The sequence below is a fragment of the Lissotriton helveticus genome, chromosome 5_1 (assembly GCF_964261635.1).
Source record: "Lissotriton helveticus chromosome 5_1, aLisHel1.1, whole genome shotgun sequence".
Lineage (NCBI taxonomy): Eukaryota > Metazoa > Chordata > Amphibia > Caudata > Salamandridae > Lissotriton > Lissotriton helveticus.
Window position 1 is genome coordinate 1937473020 of NC_136065.1, and position 23478 is coordinate 1937496497.

General features: G+C 43.2%; 1 protein-coding gene across 4 annotated transcripts in view; it reads left to right on the forward strand.

Moving 5' to 3' along the window:
- CBX1 (chromobox 1) overlaps positions 1 to 23478 on the forward strand; it is a 106168-nt gene that overhangs the window by 9115 nt on the left and 73575 nt on the right. For all 4 annotated transcript variants that reach the window (XM_078645555.1, XM_078645556.1, XM_078645554.1 and 1 more), the window contains exon 2: positions 22824 to 22995. In XM_078645555.1, coding sequence (XP_078501681.1) covers positions 22832 to 22995 — 164 coding nt within the window. In that variant the 5' untranslated portion in view covers positions 22824 to 22831. The remainder of the gene's footprint in view (positions 1 to 22823; positions 22996 to 23478) is intronic.

Genomic DNA, 23478 nt, shown 5'->3' on the forward strand with positions numbered 1-23478 from the left:
ATGTCCTGTTTGCGTTTGGAGAAAGTAATTTAAGAAAATAGTGCTCAGAGTGCCAGTCCTCATGGGCGGTTACAAAAGGAGATAAGGAGATACTAAGGAAGGACTACAAAGCCTATTGATGAATCAAAAGCCATCATTTACAAAGGACAGGAAGAGGAGCCAATTGTAAAGGTGGGCGGAGGTTAGTGCCCATATACCAAATAATGCATGTCTCGAAGAGACCACGCAAGCGCTGCCTAGCCGAGACGTAAAAAACAAGCACTGACAATGCCAATAGGTCTGGCTTATAACTGAAGTGCCTCTCTTCATACACTCAAGTTTAGGCATGCATTAAGTCAACCAACAAGCATTTTATCATTCATCCTTGGACTCAAACATCCATTCTTTCACCCACTGACTAACTCTTGCATTCACCCATTTAACCCACCACCATAACAGACACACAAATTGACCAGGCATATGGAAAATGCATTCAAAGAATAAACGTAGAAAAAATAATGCAACAGCCTAAACTTGATTAGACATCTACTTTCAATTCAAAAATACAATTCAACCTAGCAGTGGGTGGTCGTCTCGCAATAATAGTCTACATTGTGTCTTTGTTTTAAAGTAACCACACAGCTGCCACATTTTGAAGCAACTTGCCCATCTTGGAGCGAAAAAGTAACGATACGCTATGAACTATACCATTCCAAGATGTTCGCACAGTAAGCAGTGCAGTAGGTGGCCATCTTCGAATGCTAAAGTGTATAGTCTATCACTATTGTACTGATCCAAGATGGTCAACGTAATGCTTCTGAAATCGATGGCTATTTTGGAATGGTAAAACAGTAATTTGCTATGAACAATACCATTCCAAGATAGTAACCTAGTTTAAAAATTTTGACCACACAGGCTGCATGTAGCACAGTGCGGATGAAGAGACCAGCCTGGTAGTACTGTCGAATGAGCTGCAGGATGCTGTGGGAAAAAAGGAAAGAAATGCAAGAGGACCTGTTAACTGTAAACATAGAAAATTAGTGACTGGTCACCAAATAAAAACACTGAAACACTCTCATTTTCAGGTAGATGTGGACTTGTGATGAGTCAAAATACTGCTGTTCAAAAGGCAATAGAGCCAGTGGCAGACACAGGCTAAAATGCAATATGTTCTATTGGGAGAAGCAGGATGTAAATTACTTACAAACAATAGAAGAGGGCGGATCAAAAGACCCTCTACGAATTTATAATTGTAGAGGTTTTTATTTTTATTATTTCTAGGAGCAGACGCACAATGCCCTCTGAAGAGTCAAGCAATGATTATCACAGTACAGACCTTCTACCCCCAAGGTTTGTCAAAGAAAGTAACCTGTACCAAATTCCTTGCTGACTCCAGTAGTCTGAGATTCCATGTAAGAAAATGTTTGTCTAGAGCATGGGTACTCACAAACTTTCTCTCGGGGGCCGAATTTACAGTGTGGTTTGTGGCCGAGGGCCGCACCGGTGGGGGTGGGGTCATTTGGGGGCGGGGTCATTGGGGGCAGGGCTAGAGGGGGTAAAAAAAATCACTGCTGTTTCAAAACATTACTAGACAATGCTGTATAAAGAAATACCTAGGCTTATGGCCATTGTAGTCATGAATGGGTATCTATAAGGGTCATTAATGTACATTTAAGCCAGCAAGAAGGACTCACGCCTGGGAAGAACATGGACGCTAACATGCTGAAGGGGAATAGGGGGGGTGAGAATTCGTAAATTCTGTGATGTTAAAGGGCGCGCTTTATAGCTGCCATAAACGGCACATTCAACCTGGAGTATTTTCACTAATAGGAAATGCAGATTTGTGTTGGTTACTCCAGCAGGCATTACATGGGGGCGCAGAAAAACGCAATAGGAGCTAAATGACAAATGGGTGTGGTACACATCAAGTGCCTTCTGTGGGCTACAATGCAAGTACTGTCCTCGCCACACACAGGGTTAACTGGGTTGTGCGGTAAAGCAGTCAACAGACAATAAGGTACACTTCATAGTACTTGCAACCACAAACCCTCGAGGATGGCATCATACTCATCATAAATCCTTATGATAAATGCAAATGTCGGAAAATTGGTAAAAAAAAGGGCGTTTGCATGTTCTCAACAAAAATAGAAAAGGAAGTGGGACAGGAAGCTGGAGTGGAGGTGGGGATGAAAGGACAAATAAACATACAGTTTCTATTATTCAGTGTCGCTCCTTAGTCAACATCCCCTTAGTTATGTTTGTGACCCCTTGTGTGCCTTCACCTGATAAGACTTTTAGAGAGGTCTTCTGCACTTGGTATGTATTCTTGAATGGAAAAGTATACCTCTGAGTATTTTTCAAATGTTCATTAAATTATCTTATGTATACCCACTCTGCTGCCTGAAAAGGAAGCTGTACATCACATAACTGTCTGCCTGCCCCGGATCTTTACATGGCATCATACTCCTCATAAATGCTTATGGTAAATGCAAATGTCAGAAAATTGGTAAAAAAGAGCGTTTGCATGTTCTCAACAAAAATAATCCCCCACAAACGTACATCTCTTACCCCTGACACCTACAACTAAACAGTACAGCTGGGACTTAACAAAATTAGAGCTTGCCGGAGAGATCACACAAGGAAGGGAGAGGGGGGCAGCTTTAGAGGAGGACAGCGCGGCACCCCAGCCAGGACCAGGGCACGTAGATAACAAAAGGCAAGACAAAAAGGTACGAATAACAAACGGCAGCATTACACTATGCTGCCGGCCCAAACGCACAGCTTTAAAGAGTCCATGCACGGCTTTTCCATTTTTTTCATTTTTAACACGTTTATTCAACATTTATCTAAATTCTTCAACTTCACTTTCTTAATCACGATAACACTGTCCAGAAGCAATATGGGCTTCTGGACAGTGTTATCGTGATTAAGAAAGTGAAGTTGAAGAACTTGGATAAATGTTGAATAAACGTGTTAAAAATGAAAAAAATGGGAAAGCCGTATATGGACTCTTTAAAGCTGTGCGTTTGGGCCGGCAGCATAGTGTAATGCTGCCGTTTGTTATTCTTATTTGCACACGTGCAGCGAGGCACATTTAACCTAGTCTGCACGCCAAATGGAAACAAATTGAGAAATAATAATTAAACGTACAAACAATGATGTGCAACTGCGACTTATTTGCGCAAAGACAAAAAGGTAGCCATACATTACAAAAGGTAAAAGTGACATATGCCCGCAGTTACACTTACTTGAAGGCTTTCGGCTGCAGTGAAGATTCTCCGGGGCTGGGGGCTGCGAGGACGTCAGTGAAGATTCTCCGGGTCTGCAAAGAAGTCAATGGCGATTCTCCGGGGCTGGGGGCTGCGGGCTGCGGGCTGCAAGGACTTCGTCACCACGGACACAGGAAGCTTCTAAACAGGTCTTTTAAAAGTCCGCTGTAAAAGCACTAGTTACAGCTGACTTTTAAAGGGCCTGTGCTTCGCGCCGGTGCCGGGTGTGACGTCACAGAGGCCTAGTCCAATCCGAGGCAAGCATAAGCAAAGAAGATGGCCGCAGGAGCAAACGTTGTGAATACGTATTCACAACGTACGCGCCAGCGGCCTTCTTCTTTGTTTAACTGTAAACTTTACCCATGAAGGACTTTTATGGCTACGAGGTCCGCGGGCCGCCAATTAAGTCTGGGCGGGCCGCCAGCGGCCCGCGGGCCGTACTATGAGTACCCCTGGTCTAGAGGCTTAGTACAGTGCACCACCAATCTACCCTTTAAAGCTTATTGACATATTAGTTTCCTTCGATCTCTTATTTAATATTTCTTTCTTTGCCTTATGTCATTGACTACATGAAGGTTATCCATCAGTGTACAATATCTTGTATCAGCTGGCACTTTTTATTTCCGCTTCCTGTATATTGCTTGTGATAATTATTCTTGTTTTTCATATTGCTGTATTTGCCATGTTTTTTGCCAAGCTGATAAATAACGTCAAAACTTATATTTCTGTACACCGCATAGCGTATATTATTTTTTCTATTTTCTTATAAAAAGCACCTAATAAAATTATTTGAAATCAAGCAAGCTTATTGACTTAAGTATATGATTTTCATAACAAATAAGTCAGACCTACTGTCTTTGGTGTCATTTTTCATAATAATCAGGTGTGTGGCATTTGACTTAACCTTTCCTAATGACACCCTTTTTCTTTGGCTCATCATAACAAACTCATTTGTACTGTATGAAGCATATGCTTTCTTACTATGTAACCATTAACTACACTGTCATCAAATATATACAAAATTTGAGTTGGCATAACAGTATACAACCCCTCTAAGACGGCCTAACAAGGAATATCACAGTGCAAATCTTATTCACAATCTTTTGTCAGGGAGGTAAACTGCACCAGACACCTTGTCTATTATAGTAATTTATGATAATATACATAACTCTATGCCTTTCTAAAAGCTTTAACACAGTGTAATAACAATCCACTCTTACAGGACTAGTGGCTTTAGCATTTCTTTCTACAATAAATAAGGCAGGTATACTGTCTCGACTAACGATTCACAGTAAATAAATCCGTCCTATGGCATCTAACGGAACTTTTCCAAATGAACAGGTCAGGCCTATATCCCCAGGGCTCGAAAAATCATAAAAAGGTTTACTAGACCTGCAGTTATGGTAACCTTAATAATCAACTCGACCTGACTGTTATGTACTTGACCCGTGAACTGGTCTCAAATTGTTTGAGCCCAGGCAAATATTTTGTCTTATGGAACCGCCTTTTTCTGTATTATCAAATAAGAGAGCACCTTCAAATATACAAGTTTACTATTTCTGCTGTACAAAAAAACTATTTTTATTAACTAGACTAAATGTTTGATCCTTGTATAACAAGAATCACGCCCATATATGGGGTACACATGATTCCTGTCTTGCCTCTTAGTTCGCTAATAGCATTGTCATCTGGGCAGGGGCAGTAATAATTGCCAGTTCATGGCTAAAAACTCACTTTTTATTTATTTATATATATATATATATACCAAAGCATTATGTGGTAGTGCATTGTCATTTACAGATAGCTTATTTTCCATTGTAGTGGCCACAAAACGTTCCCACTAACATGTAGTTATACTGATAATAACACACAGATATTTTTAGAAAATGGTTTTCGGCAAAAATATTTAACATTTGCACATCACCATGTTAAGCCTTCTAATTTGTTTTGATCCAATAAAAAAATATTTTCACCACAGAATTACAAAAATGGGTGTTCATGACTAGTGAAATATGTTCACTTAGCTGTTTCATTGTAGTGTTAGAAAAACGCCTGACCTCTTACAGCCTTTCATTTAACATGCTTGTCACAGTTCAATTGTTACACAGTTCACTTTACACAATCCTCTAACTTAAGTCACAGAAAAAAAATAAATGTAATAAGATAAGCTGACTTTTGACTTCTGACTCTGAAAGCCAGCAAGTGTGACAAGATAACAAGATGTTATAGCATTTTTATTGCTCTTTCACTTTTTTGAGCATTAAAGATGCCTTTAAGTCTCGTTATGTTGTCACATATGCTCTGCTTTCAGAGACTGAGGTCAAAAGTCAGTTTGTCTTCCCTGAAGTTAGAGGATTTTCAACTTGCCAGAAAGGGCCAGTAGTCACTAAAAAAATAGCTCCTCTTGAATAAATCTTACTCGACAATGCAAGTGGATTTTCTGAGCTCTGAATCCTATAACTTTGGCTTGTCACCATTATCCATAGGCCTGCTATAGTGAGCATATGCGTTGTCTCCTTGCAGGCAAAAGGCAAACCGCTAAATTACAAATCCAGATGAAATTACAATTGGAAAAAATATATACGCCACCTCACAAGAAGGCTTAATTTGGATTATCACAGCGCAAATTGTCTACTCTGATGGTATATCCAAGGGGGAAACACCACCAAACCCCTTTCTTACCTAGTTAATCTGTGAGATTCCATGTAACCATACCAACTACAGCCTTGAGCACAATGTGATAAGTCTACTCATAGATTCCTGTTGACTTTAATAAGTACATTTTTATTAACACAAACTTTATTCCATTTACAGTATGCATACAATACGATATTCGCATATCATAGTTATGGGATAAAAATAGGTACCATAAAGTTGTTCTAGATACCTACAGTTTGACTTCCGATATAGTGGACTTTGTTAACCAAGAAAATAAAAATAGAACTACAGAGATTCTCCAACATCCCTTTACTCCCACCAAAGAACAGTGGGTGATCTTGAAGTAAATAAAGTTATATTTGAAGAGGGTATGTGTGCATCCTGGTGTGGTCTCGTAAGTATATGTTAGGATGTGGCCTTCTCACCCTGTGATCCCTCATAGAGGCTACTTTGAAATAGAGAATGAAAGAATAAACTGAAAGTGTGTATAAGACATCTGTATAACAAACCATTCTAGGGTGAAAACTAGAGTCTCATCATGCCTCTCCCCCACTCAGGCCTCGGACGTCTACACTCAGAATTGTTCCATTAATGTGTTCATATCTAATGAGGTGGGTTTCTTGCTTAAACCCCTATATTCTTCCTGCCTTAATGCTTGGCAGGCCCCGTTGTAAAACCTCTTCAAGCCATGTATCTACTCCGGGAGCTTTCCTGCGTTTGGTAAGCAGTCTCTTGGACAGTAGTAGCGTGAGGCCTGTAAAGCGTTGCATCACTTTAGAATTTTTGGGAAGAGGAGATAACCCCAATATGCAGTGCTCTAGCGTGTTCCAGTGGTGTAGACCAGTTAATGCTGCTGAAACCCCACCCCAGTACCCAATCGGAGAATAGCAAGTCCAGAGCATGTGTATCAATTCAGTGTCCGGGGCACGCCAAGGGTGCTGCTGGGAACATTGTGTGAATTTTGTGTGGAGATAAATATGACCTCTGTGATACAGAAATTGAAGACATTTGAATCTAGTATTATGTGAGATTTTCTTAGGGTATTCTAATAGCCAGGACCACTCGCTCGCTAGTCAAGTCAGCTTCCCATTGTGCTTTCAGGGATGTGATTGGTATCATGAGGTGGTCCTGTAGGCCTCGATGAAGTCATCGTATTAAGTGTCTCCCATGTCCCATTGTGTGTAGTGCTTGGAGCAATTCATAATTAATAGGTTCTATATCATCCAGCTCCCAATGTTTGCCTACATAACGGAGAACACTATCATGAGTCAGAAACAAAGATTTAGGCAGGCCATGAGTTCGTACAAAGTCTGCATTGGACATGCGGGTGCAATCTATAAACAGTGAACCAACCGTCATCACCCTGGCCTGTTGCCATGGAGTCCACCTATGTGCCGTTAATGTGCCTCGGGATGAGTGGGCCACAGAGTGGGATATTTGGCGTGTATGGCACTCGTGTGTTGGAGGATTTCAGCACCATTTTCCAGTAGGTTAAGGCTATACGTAATAAGAGTGGATCACTGTGTAGTGCTGAGGACTTGGAACATATGAGTCTATGTAATAACCCTTGATGTAGTTGTGCGGTTGTGTATCCTATTTCGTTATGCCCAGACAGCCAGTATGATAACCACTGTGTTTGCCCGGCTATACAGTATGCTTGGAAGTCTGGAGACCCCAAACCTCCCCAGAATGTCGTTAATTGCAATTACGACACCCTTTCGCCCAAATGAGGTCAATCAAAATGGTGTTCAAAAGTTTAAATACCAATGTCAGAAATACCATTGGTAGATTCACAAAGTGATGCAGTAAACGTGGTTACATCACCATTTTTGCCCGTGCCAATCGGCCTGCTCTCGATAGAGGTAATGTGACCCAAAAGGACATCTGAGATCTCAGCTTGTTAATCATGCGTACAGGGTTACCCTCCTATAGGTCTTGTTTTTCGCTGTATACCTGAATCCCAAGGTAGTGAAAGGTACTAGGCACTAATTTGGAGCATAGATGCAGAATAGGCATTAAAGAAGGAGTAAATGCAAGTCTTGTTTGCATTAATTTGTAGCGCTGACAGTTGACCAAACTGAAAGAGCAATTGGGTTTATTCTACAGTGTTATTCGGGATATCTTTGAGGTAATGACACATGCCTTCAGTGTATAGGGACACAGGTTGCACAACCTGATCTAATGGGATCTCTTTGTGGTCTGATATTTGACGGATTCACTGTGCGATGGGCTCTTCCACCAGCACGAAAAGTAGTGGGGACAGGGGGTAACCCTGACTGGTACCTTGGGATACCTGGTATGATTTGAAGATATGGGGACCAGCTTTGGATCTGGCTATAGGTAATGAATATAGTAGTTTCACCAACCGCATTAAAGCTGGGAGGATCCTGTATCCCTCCAGGGCTGAAAGCATTTAATCCCATCTTAGAGATTCAAAGGCATGTCTGATATCTAGGGAGAGGCAGCCAGCATATGTTAATGGTTTCGAACTACATCCATTATTCCAAAACAGGTGTCTTATATTGAAAAAGGTATTGCTACGAGCAACATACCTGCTTTGATCCGTGTGTATCAGTTGTGCGAGGAGCGATAGTAGGCGGCGGGCCACGATTTTGAGAATTTTATATTCAGTGTTAAGGATTGACAGTGGCCTATACAAGGCCAATCCAGTAGGTGGCTTACTGGGTTTTAAAAGGGACATCACAAGTGCCTCCCTTGTAGTGAGGAGTAGCATGCCAACATCAAGGGATGAATTATATAGTTTTTCCAGTTGCGTCACCAGTTGTGTGGCAAAGGAGAAGTAAAATTCTATCAGGAGTTTGTCAGAGCCTGGCATTTTATTACAAGCCAATTCCTTGATGGCACCCCAAAACTCATTAGTCTTGATAGGAGCCACAAGTTCCTCCCTCTCAGGTGCGTATCTTGATGTAGAAAGTCAGAGCTTCACTGCGTCAGGGGACGATGGACCTGTGTATAGATCAGTGTAGTAGTCTTGGACCGCTATGTTGATCTCTAACTGCATTGCCATTGGGCCCGTGTTGGTGTAGCAAGTGATAAAATGGGCATAGGGATGTTTATTTATTTGTTTCGGTGTTTTATATAGCGCAAACTTGACCCAAAGGTATCGGAGCGCTTTACATGAGCACCAATTGCCTTACAGACTGACAAATTCATTTTTGTTAGGCACAGGGGGATTAAGTGATTTGCCCAGATTCACAGGATGTTAAGCGTCTTTGCTGAGACTCTAACCCGGTTCCCCGGTGTTGAGGTCGAGTGCTCTAGCTGAAAGGCCACATCCTTATGGTTCCAGTCTAATTAAACCAGCTAGGAGGGTGCCTGTGTGCATTCTTTGAGTATAGGCTGTCTGGTCAATCAGAAGCAGACGTACTAGAAGTTCAGCATGTGTGATTCTGGCTTCCCGCAACTCATCTACTTTTTCCCCATTCTCAATTACCTCCACTTCCAGGGGGCCCAGCTCATCATCTAGGCATGTGAGTTCCCTTGTGACCTCATGTTTAGCGCCCATCACTGCGCCAATCGAGGTGCTGCGCACTACCACTGTAAAAGCTTCTCATTCCAGCAATGGCGATGAAGCCTTATAAGTGTTTTCAGATAAACATGTGGCAATGGTTGTGGCTAACATTTCTTGAAACACGTCATCCAATAGTTGTGGCTGTAGGCGCATGGTTGGTATTGGAGCAGGAATCCGACCTCATGAAACCGTGATCTCAAGAGGGTTGTGATATAATACCTTTTTGCTGAGACACATGGCATGTGTGATGGAGGAGTGAAGGTGTTGTGGACAGAGGAATCTGTCCAGGCCAGAGTGTAGGGTATGAGGGTACACATAAAAGGAGCATTCACGTAAATCCACATTATGGTCACGCCCTCCATCAGACAAACCACATCCGTCCACCCAACCCTTTAGCCTGCCACTGAACCCGCACCAGGGAGGGGTGGGTGTGAGCGATCCAGGCTTGTGTCTAATACTGCATAAAAGTCCCTACCCAGAAGCCAGGGATAATGAGACCAGTCCCCTAATGCAGTTGACAGGTGGGCCAGGAATTCGACTTGGTCCTTACTAGGTGCATATACACAGCCTAGTACAATCGCTACCCTGTCCAGTGTGTCCCTTAGTAAGACATAATGACCTTGAGAGTCGACCTTGGATTCAAGCACGTCAAATGGAACCCCTGCCCGCAACCAGACCACCACATCCCTAGCGAAGCCAGAGTAGGATGTGTGGAATAGTTGTCCTTTCCATCTTTTAAGCAGTTTGTGAGCTTCGGAGGACACCAAATGGGTCTCCTGGAGGAATATTATCTGTGTGTGGAGTCTGTGCAGCTGAGTTAATATTTTATGCCTTTTATGTATTAACTCCATACCCCTAACATTCAGGTAATAATGTTATAATCTTTGGTCCCAGTCGACATGAGGGATTTGAAAAGTTCATGGTGTACATATTAACTGGTAGCATTCCGGACCCCTCTGCACAAGATCGTTAAATGATCACCTCAAACAATTAGAAAATTACCACAATACTCAGTCCAGTGATTCTCCATCGTTTGACCAAACCTTAAGACAAGTAAGAAAAATGTGAACTGTGAAATACCATGTGTATTCGCCATAGGGGCAAGTAGCATTCACCCAGCAAGGGGGTCTAGGTGGGCTTAGAGCGTATATGGAGAACCACAAGTCAACAGGATCCAGGACCCCAGCAAGTGAAGCATCCAGGTGCAAAGTTGCAACTAAAACAAAAGTAGTAATATGGAGAAACAGACCTGCTATATTACTTCCAACAATACAGAAGGAAGAGTCCTGCATGGTGTAGGCACTGGCCGGGTGCGTCATTACCCCAGTTACCGCCGGAGATCATCATACAGGCATAACTCCATCTATAAGAGTTTCATGAGCGGGCATGCGTGTGTTAGAGATATTCCCGGCGTTCACCTCAAGAGGTCATTGCTCATCTGGGGAGTGATTGATGGAAACAGTGCCATGTTGCCAGTTGAGTGTGAGTTGTATATATTATTCTGTGAGGAGCTGGAGCTGATGGGTGGCCGGGCAGTCTTTAGCGCCGACACTGAACGGATCACTGCTATTTGGCCCTCCAGGGCCTGTTGTGGAGAGGGGGTTCCCCTGGCTCTGTCCTGAGTAGTGAACCCTTGCTGTGGCCATCTTGGTGCACCCTGGGATCATGGCGGGGTTTTGCCCCAGAGGTCACGCCTAGCGGAGTCCGGAAAATGATGTCGCAACCATTCCCAAGCACTTTCTGGGTTATCAAAAAACTTGGACAGTTGATCGTGTATTAAGTTTTGCTGGGAATAAAAGACCATAAGTGAGGCTGGCAGTACGTAGGTGTCTTTTTACTTCCTGAAAGGAGGCACACTTATGCTGTACAGCAATTGTGTAATCCGTGAATATGGAGATCCTCAAGTCATTGATGAGAATAGGTGCTTTTTCTCAAGCCACTTTTAGTAGCACATCCTGGTCCCTGAACTTGAGGATTTTGTCTACACTCGGTCGTGCAGATGCGCTGGGAGGCGGCTTTCTCGTGGGGACTCAGTGTGCTCTTTCGACGGTGAACATGTCAGAGAGACCAGTAGGGGCCACCTCCCTTCTGAGCCAGTCCTCAATGTATTGTGCTGCTCGGGGACTCTCCGTTGCTTCAGCGAACCCACGATCCATACATTGTTTTGACAGGACCTCCCTTTTGGATCTTCAGCTCGTTCTTGGAGGTGCTTTACCAGTAGGCACTGTTGCAAAATCTGTGCATTATGATCCTTGTTGCTTGGGGGTCGAGCGGCCAGCGTTTACTTTTTATTTTTGACCCTGTCTGCAAACTTATTGTGGTCATCCTTTAGTAGGCTAATACCTGTGGTGATTACGCCCAGTTGCTGTGCAATGGCTGCTCAGGAATCACGAATTTCCTGAAGTTCAACATCCAATTTGTCCATGGGAAGTGTTGGTGACACATTGCTATCACTCAAAGAGTGAGTTGGTGAGCATTCAGAGGGTGAGGAGACCGACTGATATTGGCAAGGAATGAAGACAAACGAAATGATGAACCCATGGGGATCCGCAGAGTGTGTACTAGACAGGGGGAAGCAGTAATACACCTTACAGGTAACGCAGCACAAGGGTTGACAACCATTAGGCTCAGCTGCACTCCAAGTATCGCCTTGCACACGCCTGTGCCAGACTTTGTGTCAGCCCTCCAGTCGGTGGTCAATAGGAGCCTCACTTCACACCAACAAGCAGGTAGTTGTCGTGCTCTCCCATTAATGGCCTGCCGGGGTCCATGTGGGGAACTAGTGGACTGCCCCTCCACAACACATAGAGCGTTTTGACAGTCAGCTGGCTCACTCTCCCCTCCCCACCACAGGCGCCTTCAAATTATCTCGCCAAGTAGGGAAGGGGGAAATGTATTTATTGTAGTCTCATACAGGAGGGACAGAGGGCACCAGGCAGGCAACCAGAGCCCTCAGGATTTTCCTCCACCTCAGGCGCACCAAGGGCCTGCAAACACAACCTCAGGGCTGCTCCTCATCTGGAGTCCTGGCAGCTGTACAGTCAGGTAGGTTGGCCCTCTTGAGGCAGCTGAGATGCTCTACACGTGGTCGCCCACGTTTTACTCCGCCTTGTCGGCAGTGTGGCATCAATGGGGGAAATCTAGCCACCTGCCCAGGGGCTCACGGGGAACCCAGGACTGCTACCAGACCACTAGAGCACACCAACGGTCCAGTCTCCAGTTGCTGCCCGAGATATCCCCATGTCCAGGGCAGTGCACCTCAGCAATTGGCTGGCCCACAACAGGCCATCCGGTGCAAAGGGAGTGAGGGCCCTGGGCCTGTATTACCAATCATTCCCCTGGGTGCCCTACTCAGCTCCTCCACTCTATCTGCGCGGCGGTCAGGTGCACCCACGGCCACAGGGAAGCCCAGAGGGCAGAGATCCGCATCGAACCCAGTCTTGGTTGTTATCGGCCCCAGTAGCATGTCCCAGCCAGCAACAGAGACAATGCATGGTAGATATTGTCATAAGCGCTCACCTGCTGCCGCCTCCGAGCTCACTTACGTGCCCGCCTCCCAAGCCTCACCCCTTTGTCCGCCATGTTGCCAGCTTGGCGAAGTGTAGGAGTTTCAGTTGCTCTGGCTATCATACTGCCACCAAAATACGCACCGGGAGCACCAGCTCACACCCTGGCATCACCCCGGGGCAGATTGTAAGCAGGATGCTGCAGATTTTCAGGATTGAAAGGAGGATATTCGGGTCTGAGAATGTAGAGCTTATGCAGCCACCATCATGGGCAGTTAGCCACGCCCCCCGGCTTTAATAAGTGCGTTTAACAATAAAGTCAGTATTAGTACCTTTGTCATAACTTTTCATAATAAGTTGATCTGAGCTATCTGACATAACTTTTCCCAATGAACCAATCAACCCTACAGCCTTCATCATTGGCATGTCGCCATAACCAACTGAGGTATCTTGTATTGTATTTCAGCAGGCAACCATCAAGTACACTATCATTAAATTACAAATGTATATAAAATTGCAGTTGACAACGCTCCGAAAAGGGCCTGATGAGGATTGTCACATTGCACCCCTCCTAAGAGGGTTATCCAAATATATCAAATGCAGACCTACTACGTGCAGGGTTTATGAGAGAGTCAGAGAGGGAAAACCAGAGTAGGAAACCAACACCGTAATGTTTACCTACTACAGTAATATATGAGGATCCTTATAATGTAATGTCTGTCTTCAAGCTTAAAAACATTGTATTAACCACCCTTAAAGGACCTATTGGTGTGTATGTGTATATATATATATATGCTGCCACTAAAAATAAAATAACTTTCACCTACTTGATCCTGTGGTCTGTCATATATATATATCCCAAGCAAGCTTCTACTGGACTCCACGAGACCCGTGGAGGGTGGCGCGCATGCCGGTAGAGCACCCTGCATAAATCGTAAAAGCAATCCACAAATTAGCGTGCTCTCGGAAAAGAAACTAACATGAAATCATCAGAGTGTCTATATATATTCTATTAATTTGGTTGTAGGTGGAGGCCACTTCAAGGAGAGGGGGCGCCATCACCGGAGACAACCAGCTTCCGTCGTTTACTTCGCACCGAGCATTCTCTCCAAACTATCACTTCGGGCGAAAAAGAGATACGGACCACACCGCTCTGGCAGGTAGATGTTTTATTTAGACCTCCTCTCTGCGACGTAGACCTCCTCTCTGCGACGCGTTTCGAGCACGGTCCGTCTCTATCTTTTTCGCCCGAAGTGAAAGTTTGGAGAGAGTGCTTGGTGCAATATATATATATACATCACAAACAGCCTGCAGGTAGTGTTCTGCGATTGGTACTTACCTGGAGGGGCGGAGCTACGTGTCCAGCAGCAGGAGGAGGCAGGACATTTAAGGACAAACAGATGCCTGAACCTTGCACATACCCCTGGCGCTGAGGAAGGCAAATTCAACGCCGAAATGCATTCGCCATTGTGGGTGTTTTCTGCTGAATAAAGAAGCCTTCGCTATTTCCCCTGGTGTGGCCTCTCTTCTTTCTACGGAGGAGTTCTTGGTGATATATATATATATATATATATATCTCCTAATATAATAAAGAGAGAGCCCAAACCTTTGAGGCGGGTAAACTCCAGAACCACAGCGCCAATCGGAACACCCAATACAGCATTGCAAACAACAGTATCAGCAGATGGACATAGGCTATACAGCAGCCCAAAATATGCATTAGAAGGGAAAAAGAACGTTTTGTGCAAAGTAGTCCCGTTGCGTGCGTTGTGCTGTCGGCAAAACACTGCGGGATTATACCACTTGCGAGAAGCGTTCTGTGTGGGACTAGCGTTCCAATACGAGTGGGCGTGTCCTTCAGCATTGTTGGGGGCGTTGGACGTTGACACGATGTTGTGCGTCTAAGTGGCGTAGGCTGGAGCGGACAAACACGTTCGGGGATGGAGCGAACACACACGCGTCGGCTGGAGCGGACACAGTTCGCATATTGCAGTGGCGTCGGCTACAGCGGACAAACACATTCGCGGCTGGAGCGTGTTAAGGTTTTAAAATAAAAACACGTTCGCAGCTAAAGCGTGTTAAGGTTTTGAAATACAGTATTATTACCTACCTGAACCATTGAAGACATTCTGCTTTCATGCCCAGACAACGTCGGGACGGGCTGCTAGTATATTTATATTTTGCTAACTGCATTTTTGTATATATTTGTAATTTTGTGACCACACACACACATATATTTATATTTATATATATATATATATATATATATATATATATATATATATATACATATATATTCATGTGTGTGGTCACAAAATTACAAATATATACAAAAATGCAGTTAGCAAAATAATATACAGCCTTACCTGAAGTGAAGTGGCATAACAAGAATGCTTAAAATAGCCATTTTCTTCCCCTAGCGTTGTCAGAGGAAGTAACCAAAACCGTGCACATGTATGAGTGATTGAGGTTTCCTGTTACAAAACACCTGCTCACAAGTTTAACATAATATAATGACAAGTCATCCCTACAATCCTATTAGCTTTAACATATGGTTTTCATAATAAATAAGTCGGTCCCCTACTGCCTCTGTTGTAATTTTTCAAAATAAACATCTAAAGCAATACATCACTGTTGCAGGTGAAGGACACAATTCCTGCCCAATCAAAATGTTTACTCCTTCAAATCATCATCTCGGCAGAACCCGAAGCCCTTCTCTCAGTAGTGCTTCATAAAGCGATACTTTTCTGTTGCTCATTTAAGGTCTGGCGACAGCTGTCCTGTCACGCCATACCTAAAATGGAGGTTAATTAAACAAAGAGAGAGTTGTAGAAGGTTGTAACAGGATCCACAACTGGTATTTCAGCATTACAAGAATGGGAGAATACGTTTGGTAGGACAAATTGGGGCAGAGGCTATGAACGTTGTTTGTAAGTAAAGGAGAGTGAACTCCTGTTTTACATCATACAAGTCGTTTTGAGAACTATGGGACAATAAGAAGATTTGGTGAAGTTAGTGGAGCACATGGGCTTCCCAGCTATAAAGGTCGTTCATTTTAGGGATTTTAAAAAGTAAGAGGGTTGACCATTGCAATTTCACTGTACTTGTGTGATTTAATGGGAAACAATTTTCAGTTCAACATAAGTTTACCCACTAGACCTTTCCATTCTAAAACCATTTGTGTGAACAGCAAATATATATATATATATATATATATATATATATATTTACTAACTTCTGATAAAGTCCTCAAGGGAAATATGCCGCCAAAACCGTTAATCACATACAAAAGATGTCCATCCTTGGCAGACCATCTGGTCCACAGCCATTTTAAACCAGTGATCAAACCTGTCAAAATTTCCAAATCGGTGGGGTTCTTCCCTTGTTTGAAATGCAAGGCATGTAAATTTAGTGAAAAAACATCTGAATACCCAAATCGCACAGGCGATAATAAACCCAATTTGAAAATAAAACAGCTGCTCAACTGCAACTCGGAGTACACTGTGTACTGTCTAACCTGTCCATGCAAACTACGATATATTGGTAGCACCATCAAACCCGCGAAACTTAGGGTCCTTGAACATATGCGGGCCATTACCAATAATGACAAGGCATACCCGGTAGCCCGCCACTTTGCTTTATACCATCAGAGCAAGTGGGAAAAATTAAGCTACTATTGCATGGATCAGGCCCCCAAATCAGAACGGGGAGGTGATAGGGAAAAGGCCCTGCGCATCTTAGAATCTAAACACATTATCAATTTGAAAACGATAGCTCCTTGGGGTTTGAATAATAATGAAGAACTGTGGGTTCATTTGTAATCATCATGGGGTCAATAATGGGAAACAAACCATAATCAAAGGATTAGAACTGAGTAACAGCGTTATTTCCCGTTTGACATCCAATGCCTTGTGTTTGGTCTGTATTTTTTATTTTGCACTGTTAAATTAAACGCCCATTCAGGGCTAAATACCACAAAGAGGATAACTTGGGAGAGGAATGGTTCAGAAACACCCAAAGTTTATCCCAATCAAAGTTACTGCATTAACTGAATGAATGGAAAAAAGTAATGAATTATTCTAATAATGTTACTTGTTTTTAAATGAGCACTATGCACTTTCACACTAATCACCACGATAAAGTAAGCAAAGCAACGCTATTTGCCCACTACAAAATGGCGACTACAATGTATCTAAAAAAAGATGTCCTTCGTTTATGTCAATGAAGAGGGTAGACAACCAATGTCTTTAAAATGGTGATTTATACTACACAGTAATGTTACACTGACGAAGCCTGTGAAGGCGAAACGCGCCTGTAAGGGGTGAGGGGGGTTTGGTGATTAAAAATTCTGCAACTGGATACCAGCGTGCCGGCCTTTCTTTTTCGGAGACTCTATGGGATACGAAAAGTGTGCAGTGATATATATATATATATATATAAACAATTTGAAACTTTGAGTTCAATGTAATTTCACACATCCAAATACAAAGCTATATTTCGAAAGCTTTCATACAATCTCACTCATTGGAACTTATTTGTCTGACATGCATCCATATTTTTCATTTTTCACTCATCCATTTTACTACTATGATCTCCATAAACCATTTCCAGAGATTCTTTCCCTACTCAATCTCTCGCTATACTCATCACAAACCTCACCTAACAGACTCACATGTCCACGGCTCAAATGTACTAACATTTGGCTCTTTATGCAATAATCTAGATCTTCCCCATGACTACGCGTCTTGGCTGTAGGACTCGCCAGCGCCGGGACACCTCACCTGAGGTAGCTGTTCGCGCTTTATTAAGTATCTGTATTATTATTATTATTATTTTACTATACGTTTTTGGGTTCCGTAGTAGGGTGATACTCACCAAAAAGCGCGTTGACACCTCGCCAGAGGTAGTCAGCGCTATATAAAAGCAATTACAATACAATACACTGTACATCTGTCCTGAACCCATTCATGTTGCCCAACCCATTGCTCCCATACAGACATCATTTACTTTCCTTCGTGTCCACAGATATTTAAAATACAATCAGACCACAGCCCTTGCCCAAAGGAGAGGGGGGTGGGGGGGGGATCTCAAGTGCTGACACTAAACCTAGAATTGCAATACTGAAACATGCTCGTCCATAACCATGTTTAGACCAGTGCAGCCCAGCCTATGCAAATAATATTATAACAGACATAATCTGTATAGAAAACGTCTTGGATTGCTGACACGTGGCCTGCAGAAATAGGTTCAACACATCATGTTCAGAAATCCTAAAAACTGACATCCCTCCTTTAAAGAGTATGCGGACACTCTAGAATACAGACTCCCTCACCTAGAGAGATCCCTCAAACACTGAAGCGCACCATCTCTAGAGGGACCTAGAAAAGTTTCATACCCAGCCCCTAAGACACCTAAAAGAGTGGCACACTCAAATGATGCTTGCAATACTAACCCACATTCCCAGACTATCAAATACTGACCCAACTAAAGAGATCTGAAGTACAGCTACAAGTGTTGCACAGAGCTGGAGAGACTCGTAATTCCGAGAAATCCCTCCCCCACAAAAAATAACATCTTGCAACAACCTGTTGGTGGGGATAAATGTAACCAGAGAGGGTGCTTGAACTCTGACATACACCTTGTCCAGAGGCCATCACCTCCACGTGTGCACAGAAGGAGATATTTTATCCTATCTCCATCCTTCTCGATTTGTGCTAAAATAGAGATGTAGACTATGCTTATGAAACCTGAATTCAGATAGCCATAGAATAACTGATGCTTCATCCCTTGCTCAGAGGCCGCTGTAGAAAACGGACACGTCCAAGTCCATAGAGAACTAAAATATGTAAATGACCAGGCCCAAAGAGAGCACTACGGTATAGACACTGCTGTTCCCAGAGGAAGCCTTACAGAATAGACACTCCTGTGGGCAGAGAGCCCAGTCTACTGGCACACCACTGCCTGGAGGAAGAGCCATACCTCAGACTCTGCCCCTGCCAAGGGAGAGTCTTTGAATAATGATGCACTCTGTTTCCAAAGAGAGCTTTAACCCCTTGCATGCTGCTGCGATTCTGCACCTGTGCGGCAAAATCGCAAGTGGGCGGGTTCATGACGGCCCCCAGCCGTCATCAGCACACGAGCGCCGTAGTGCATGACGGATGGGGGCCGTCATCAGCATGCAAGGGGTTAAAATACACACCTCCTAAACCAACCTGAACTTTAAGATACTCAGAATCTACACCCTGCGCAACCAGATGCCTGGTATGCTGACAATTTACATCCTACTATTGGCAGATAACATTGGTTCTTAACCTGTGGTTCAGGAACACCTGAGGGTCTGCAAAGCCTACTCAGGAGGCCTGTGACTTCTTAGAAAATTAAATAATATTAACAGATTAATAAGGTATATAGATGCAGAATGAAACTCGAATATTTTAAAACCTTCTGAACATGTTAATGGCGTAAAATTGTGTTGGTATCCTCAAATAGGGTTGTGGGAGCAGTGCAAATGCAGCAAACAAAGTATAGTATGGACAATGAACGACCTCAATTGAATTTAGAAAAACTACAACCTTCTCATTAAAATATTATTTTGAACATGTTTGTCAGTTAAAAAAAATGTGTAATCATTTGTGCATTTATTTGATGAAGGCTTATTTTTTGTGTATTGTTTTGTGGTTCAGACCATCGAAACTGCTTAGGCCGGGGTCCCTTGGCTTCCACCATTGACTCTGCGGGACCCAGATTCCAATAATTTATTGGGGGTCGCTGGATTGCAGCAATGAGTAAGTGGGGGTCCACAGAAGCCAAAAGGTTAGAAAGCCCTGGCTTACATCACTTACCACTCACCCTCCAAAGAGGCTTTGTATTCTAATCCTCTGCTTCACGAAAGAGGTCTGATACTGACATATCTCCTCCTGTAGTACGAACCCCAGATCACCGATACCACCCTTCTCAGAGAGATGCTGCAGTGGTCATGCTCAAACTCTGGTATGTCCACTGCCAAGGGAAATTGAAAACGGTGTTGCACACTCCTATCCTTAGACACTGAGAATGGCGGTCTCTCTCGTCTCTCAGGGAGAGAACTCTAGCTTCACACCCTCCTGCTCCCTATACCCATTTAATCTTCTTGCCGTTTTTCCTCTTTAAAACAGCGACTAAAATTTAAAGCATACACCCACCCGTACGTCATGAGAGCCAATAATCTGGAACTGATAACGTTTAGAAAAAGTTAAATTCAAAGAAGAACTGGCATTCCAAAGTTTTATGTAGCAGTAACTTCACGTCTGCATGGATTATTCTTTGTTCCAGACTGCCAGGTTAGGGAGCTGAGAGGCTTTCTGTTGGGAAACCCTCGCTGTACATCATGCACTGTAATGGACATTATGTTGTCGTCTTATGAAGAACTTTGGAGCAAAAAAAATGATTGAGGGCAAAAGAAAAAAGTAACCGAGTCCCCTGGACTCCACTAAGAGAAGTGGGGTCACTGGAGGAGAGGTGGTCGAGCAACTCCAGATAGAGTATGCAAACCCCAGAGAAGTTCAAATGGAAAGAATGCCACCATATTAGGTTTTTGCTCACATGTAGACATTATTTTCAGGTATTATTTGATATTATTTCCTATCCACCTTAACTGATCATTCCACTGATGTTTCAAACTGGTATGAGTCTCTCTTGCTCACCCTGCACTAACCAAACAATCTAACTGTGCTGCTTGCTAATTTTTACTGGAGTCGAGCACTGGTCAAAATAAAATAAATAAACAACATACTATTCTATGTATCAAGAGATTAATAATGTGTTCCATCTCATCATCCCTTTGCGCAATTAAAGGGAAAAATTTACAAAATAAATTTAGCTTCACTTATGAACAGCTTATTGCCTGCCTAGTTATGTTAAAATACTAATATTGCCAAAATTCAGCAAACTCACATCACCTCTACAAATTTCACGGAAAAGTCTAGCATGGTGACTGAGCTGCAAGAACTATGATGGTTTTCCCCTCCCTTTTTAAATACACAAATCCAGTATTTGTAAAGCGCGCAGCTACCCAGAGGCATCCCGGCGCTGGGGGCCGTCGGGAAGGTTAAGCAAGCTATTGCCCACAGTCACATGGTGCTGGGCTGACCTGCCGCCGGTGCCGAGGATCGAACCGTGATCCCCAGCGGAAGGTGTCAGTCGCCCTGGCCGCATCGCCACACCTCTTCCCGAATCTTCCGACTGCCTTTACAAGAATCAAGACCATGGGCCTGATTTAGATCTTAGTGGGTGGGTTACTCCGTCACTCTTGGCTTACCTATTGTTGTGGTTGGCCACTCTACTGGACACTTTACTATGACCCTGCACAGTTGCCTCTTCGACCCGGTGAAGTGGAGACTCCCACTCTGTCCATACGTCTTCTAAAGATGCTCTAAATTTGCATGGATTGGTTACTTATTTTTGTGTCTACCAACTCTTTTCTCACAGTTGTCCCAAGTCTTGCATTGTTGTCTTGCACGGTTAGTTACTCTTTTTAACTACTACTTCTCTAATAATTGTTTTTGATTCATGTTAGTATGATGGGTTTGTATACACTTCTTATCCCCACCCACTTTTACAGTTGCAAGTGATCTGCTAATCTCCTCATTTACCTTACATTTTCCTCCTGTAAGTTGCGCTCGGGAGTGTGGGCAGTATTACCTAGCTCTCCACTTCTCTTATAGTTGCTTCAGTCTTCTGATATCATTGGTACTCATCCTTTAGTTATACTCAATTTTGTTACTTCTGATTGACTTGTATGGTTCTGCGCTATGCCTTCTTTTCTATTGCCAGTCCATTTTGATCCATAGTCATTTTTAGGTCTCACTCAGGCAGCACTTGTGCTGTCTCTTTGAGACATGCAGTATTCAGGATATCGGCTTTAAGCTCCACCCATGTTCTGCCCATGTTTTTAATTGGCTTCTTTCACTGTCTTCTCCAAATGCTTTTGTTTCTTTGGTCAATATCTTTACTAGTCACTCCTTAGTACTGCCTTTCTTCTGTTATACCCTCCCATAAGGACAGCCCCTGTTACATGTGTTGTTACTCAGGATCTGTTATTTACAGTTTGTGAGTGCTATTTTTTTAATTACTTTATCGAAGCAAAGCGGCTTTTCATGCTGCGTTTTCCCCTTTAACAATGGCGGCCGCGTGTTTTCAGTTTTCTTATGAGCGGCTTGTCAAACATTTGTAAGCACGCTGGCACATCGCGATTGATCTCGAACAATGGCGGTGCATCTCTGGTTTCCAATACTTTTTTTTTTTGGTCCCGCCATGAAACTGCAGGATAATATACATTATTCTACTCTAAATTTAAGTCTCTCTGTCCTCTGTCCTTTTTAAGAGCGCATGCCGGAAGGGCATCCATGTCACTTCACATTCTGTAAATCTTTGCAAGTTCCGCTCCCGGAATGTAGTGCCCAAAATGGGGCAGGACCACGGGCTGTTACTAGGTGTCCTTGTGGAGTTGTTAGGGTCCTCTATTAGCCACTTAAGGTACTGCAGCCTTAATGCAATCTTTCTCTTTATAAGTGCATTAAGGGTGCAGTACCGTAAAAGGCTAATAGAGGTGCCTTTACAACTCCACAGGGTTACCTAGTTACATCCCATGGCACTGCAATTTTAAGTTGCTTCATGCCTTTTCATTTATTATTTATGCTACTGGTAGTATATATTTTTTTTATAAAATGAAAAACTAACAAACATTGACATTTGCAACGCCAATAGCCCAAACATTCACTAATGCGAGAAGTATTGCATTGCAAATGCTTGTTTTATCTTTCTGTGCTGTGAGCTGATTGTTGGTTACAGTATGCAGTGTTAGTACTTTGACCATGTCCTCCTCTCGTTCCTATATTGCAGTGCCGCTTATGACCGCTACCATGGCAACCACTGTGGGCAAAAAGCAAAACAAGAAGAAAGTGCAAGAGGTGCTGGAGGAAGAAGAGGAGGAGTATGTAGTGGAGAAAGTCCTCGACCGAAGAGTGGTGAAGGGGAAAGTCGAGTATCTCCTGAAATGGAAGGGGTTCTCAGAGTGAGTTTCATCTCATTCTCCTGTCACTGTAGAGGGTGTGATGCCTGTGACATCTTTTACAATCAATCAATCCAATACTTTTTATTTCGGCAATGTACCGTACAAGAGCTGCTCAATAAAAATACAAGAGCCACAGGAAGTTGAAATCAACAGATAAGATTCATACATGGGCCTCGCAAGTACATAATACAATAATACCAAGATTAAAAAGTAGTTGAAGGGTAAATAATAAATTCATAGGTTATACAATCCCATTAAGGTGCCAATTTAGTCCAGAACAAATTATTATCTGTTTCTTATCATCCAGGCATGAAACAGAAATCTGGACAGCGCAAATACCAGATGTAGGGTTGTCGGATTGAAGGATCATGCAAGCTTCCTAATTCCTTATGGTGCCTAATTCCCTACAAATAGATATCCGCCATTTTACGTGTGGATGTTTGTAGGCTGAGCAGAAGAATATCATATGGGGTACATACTCCA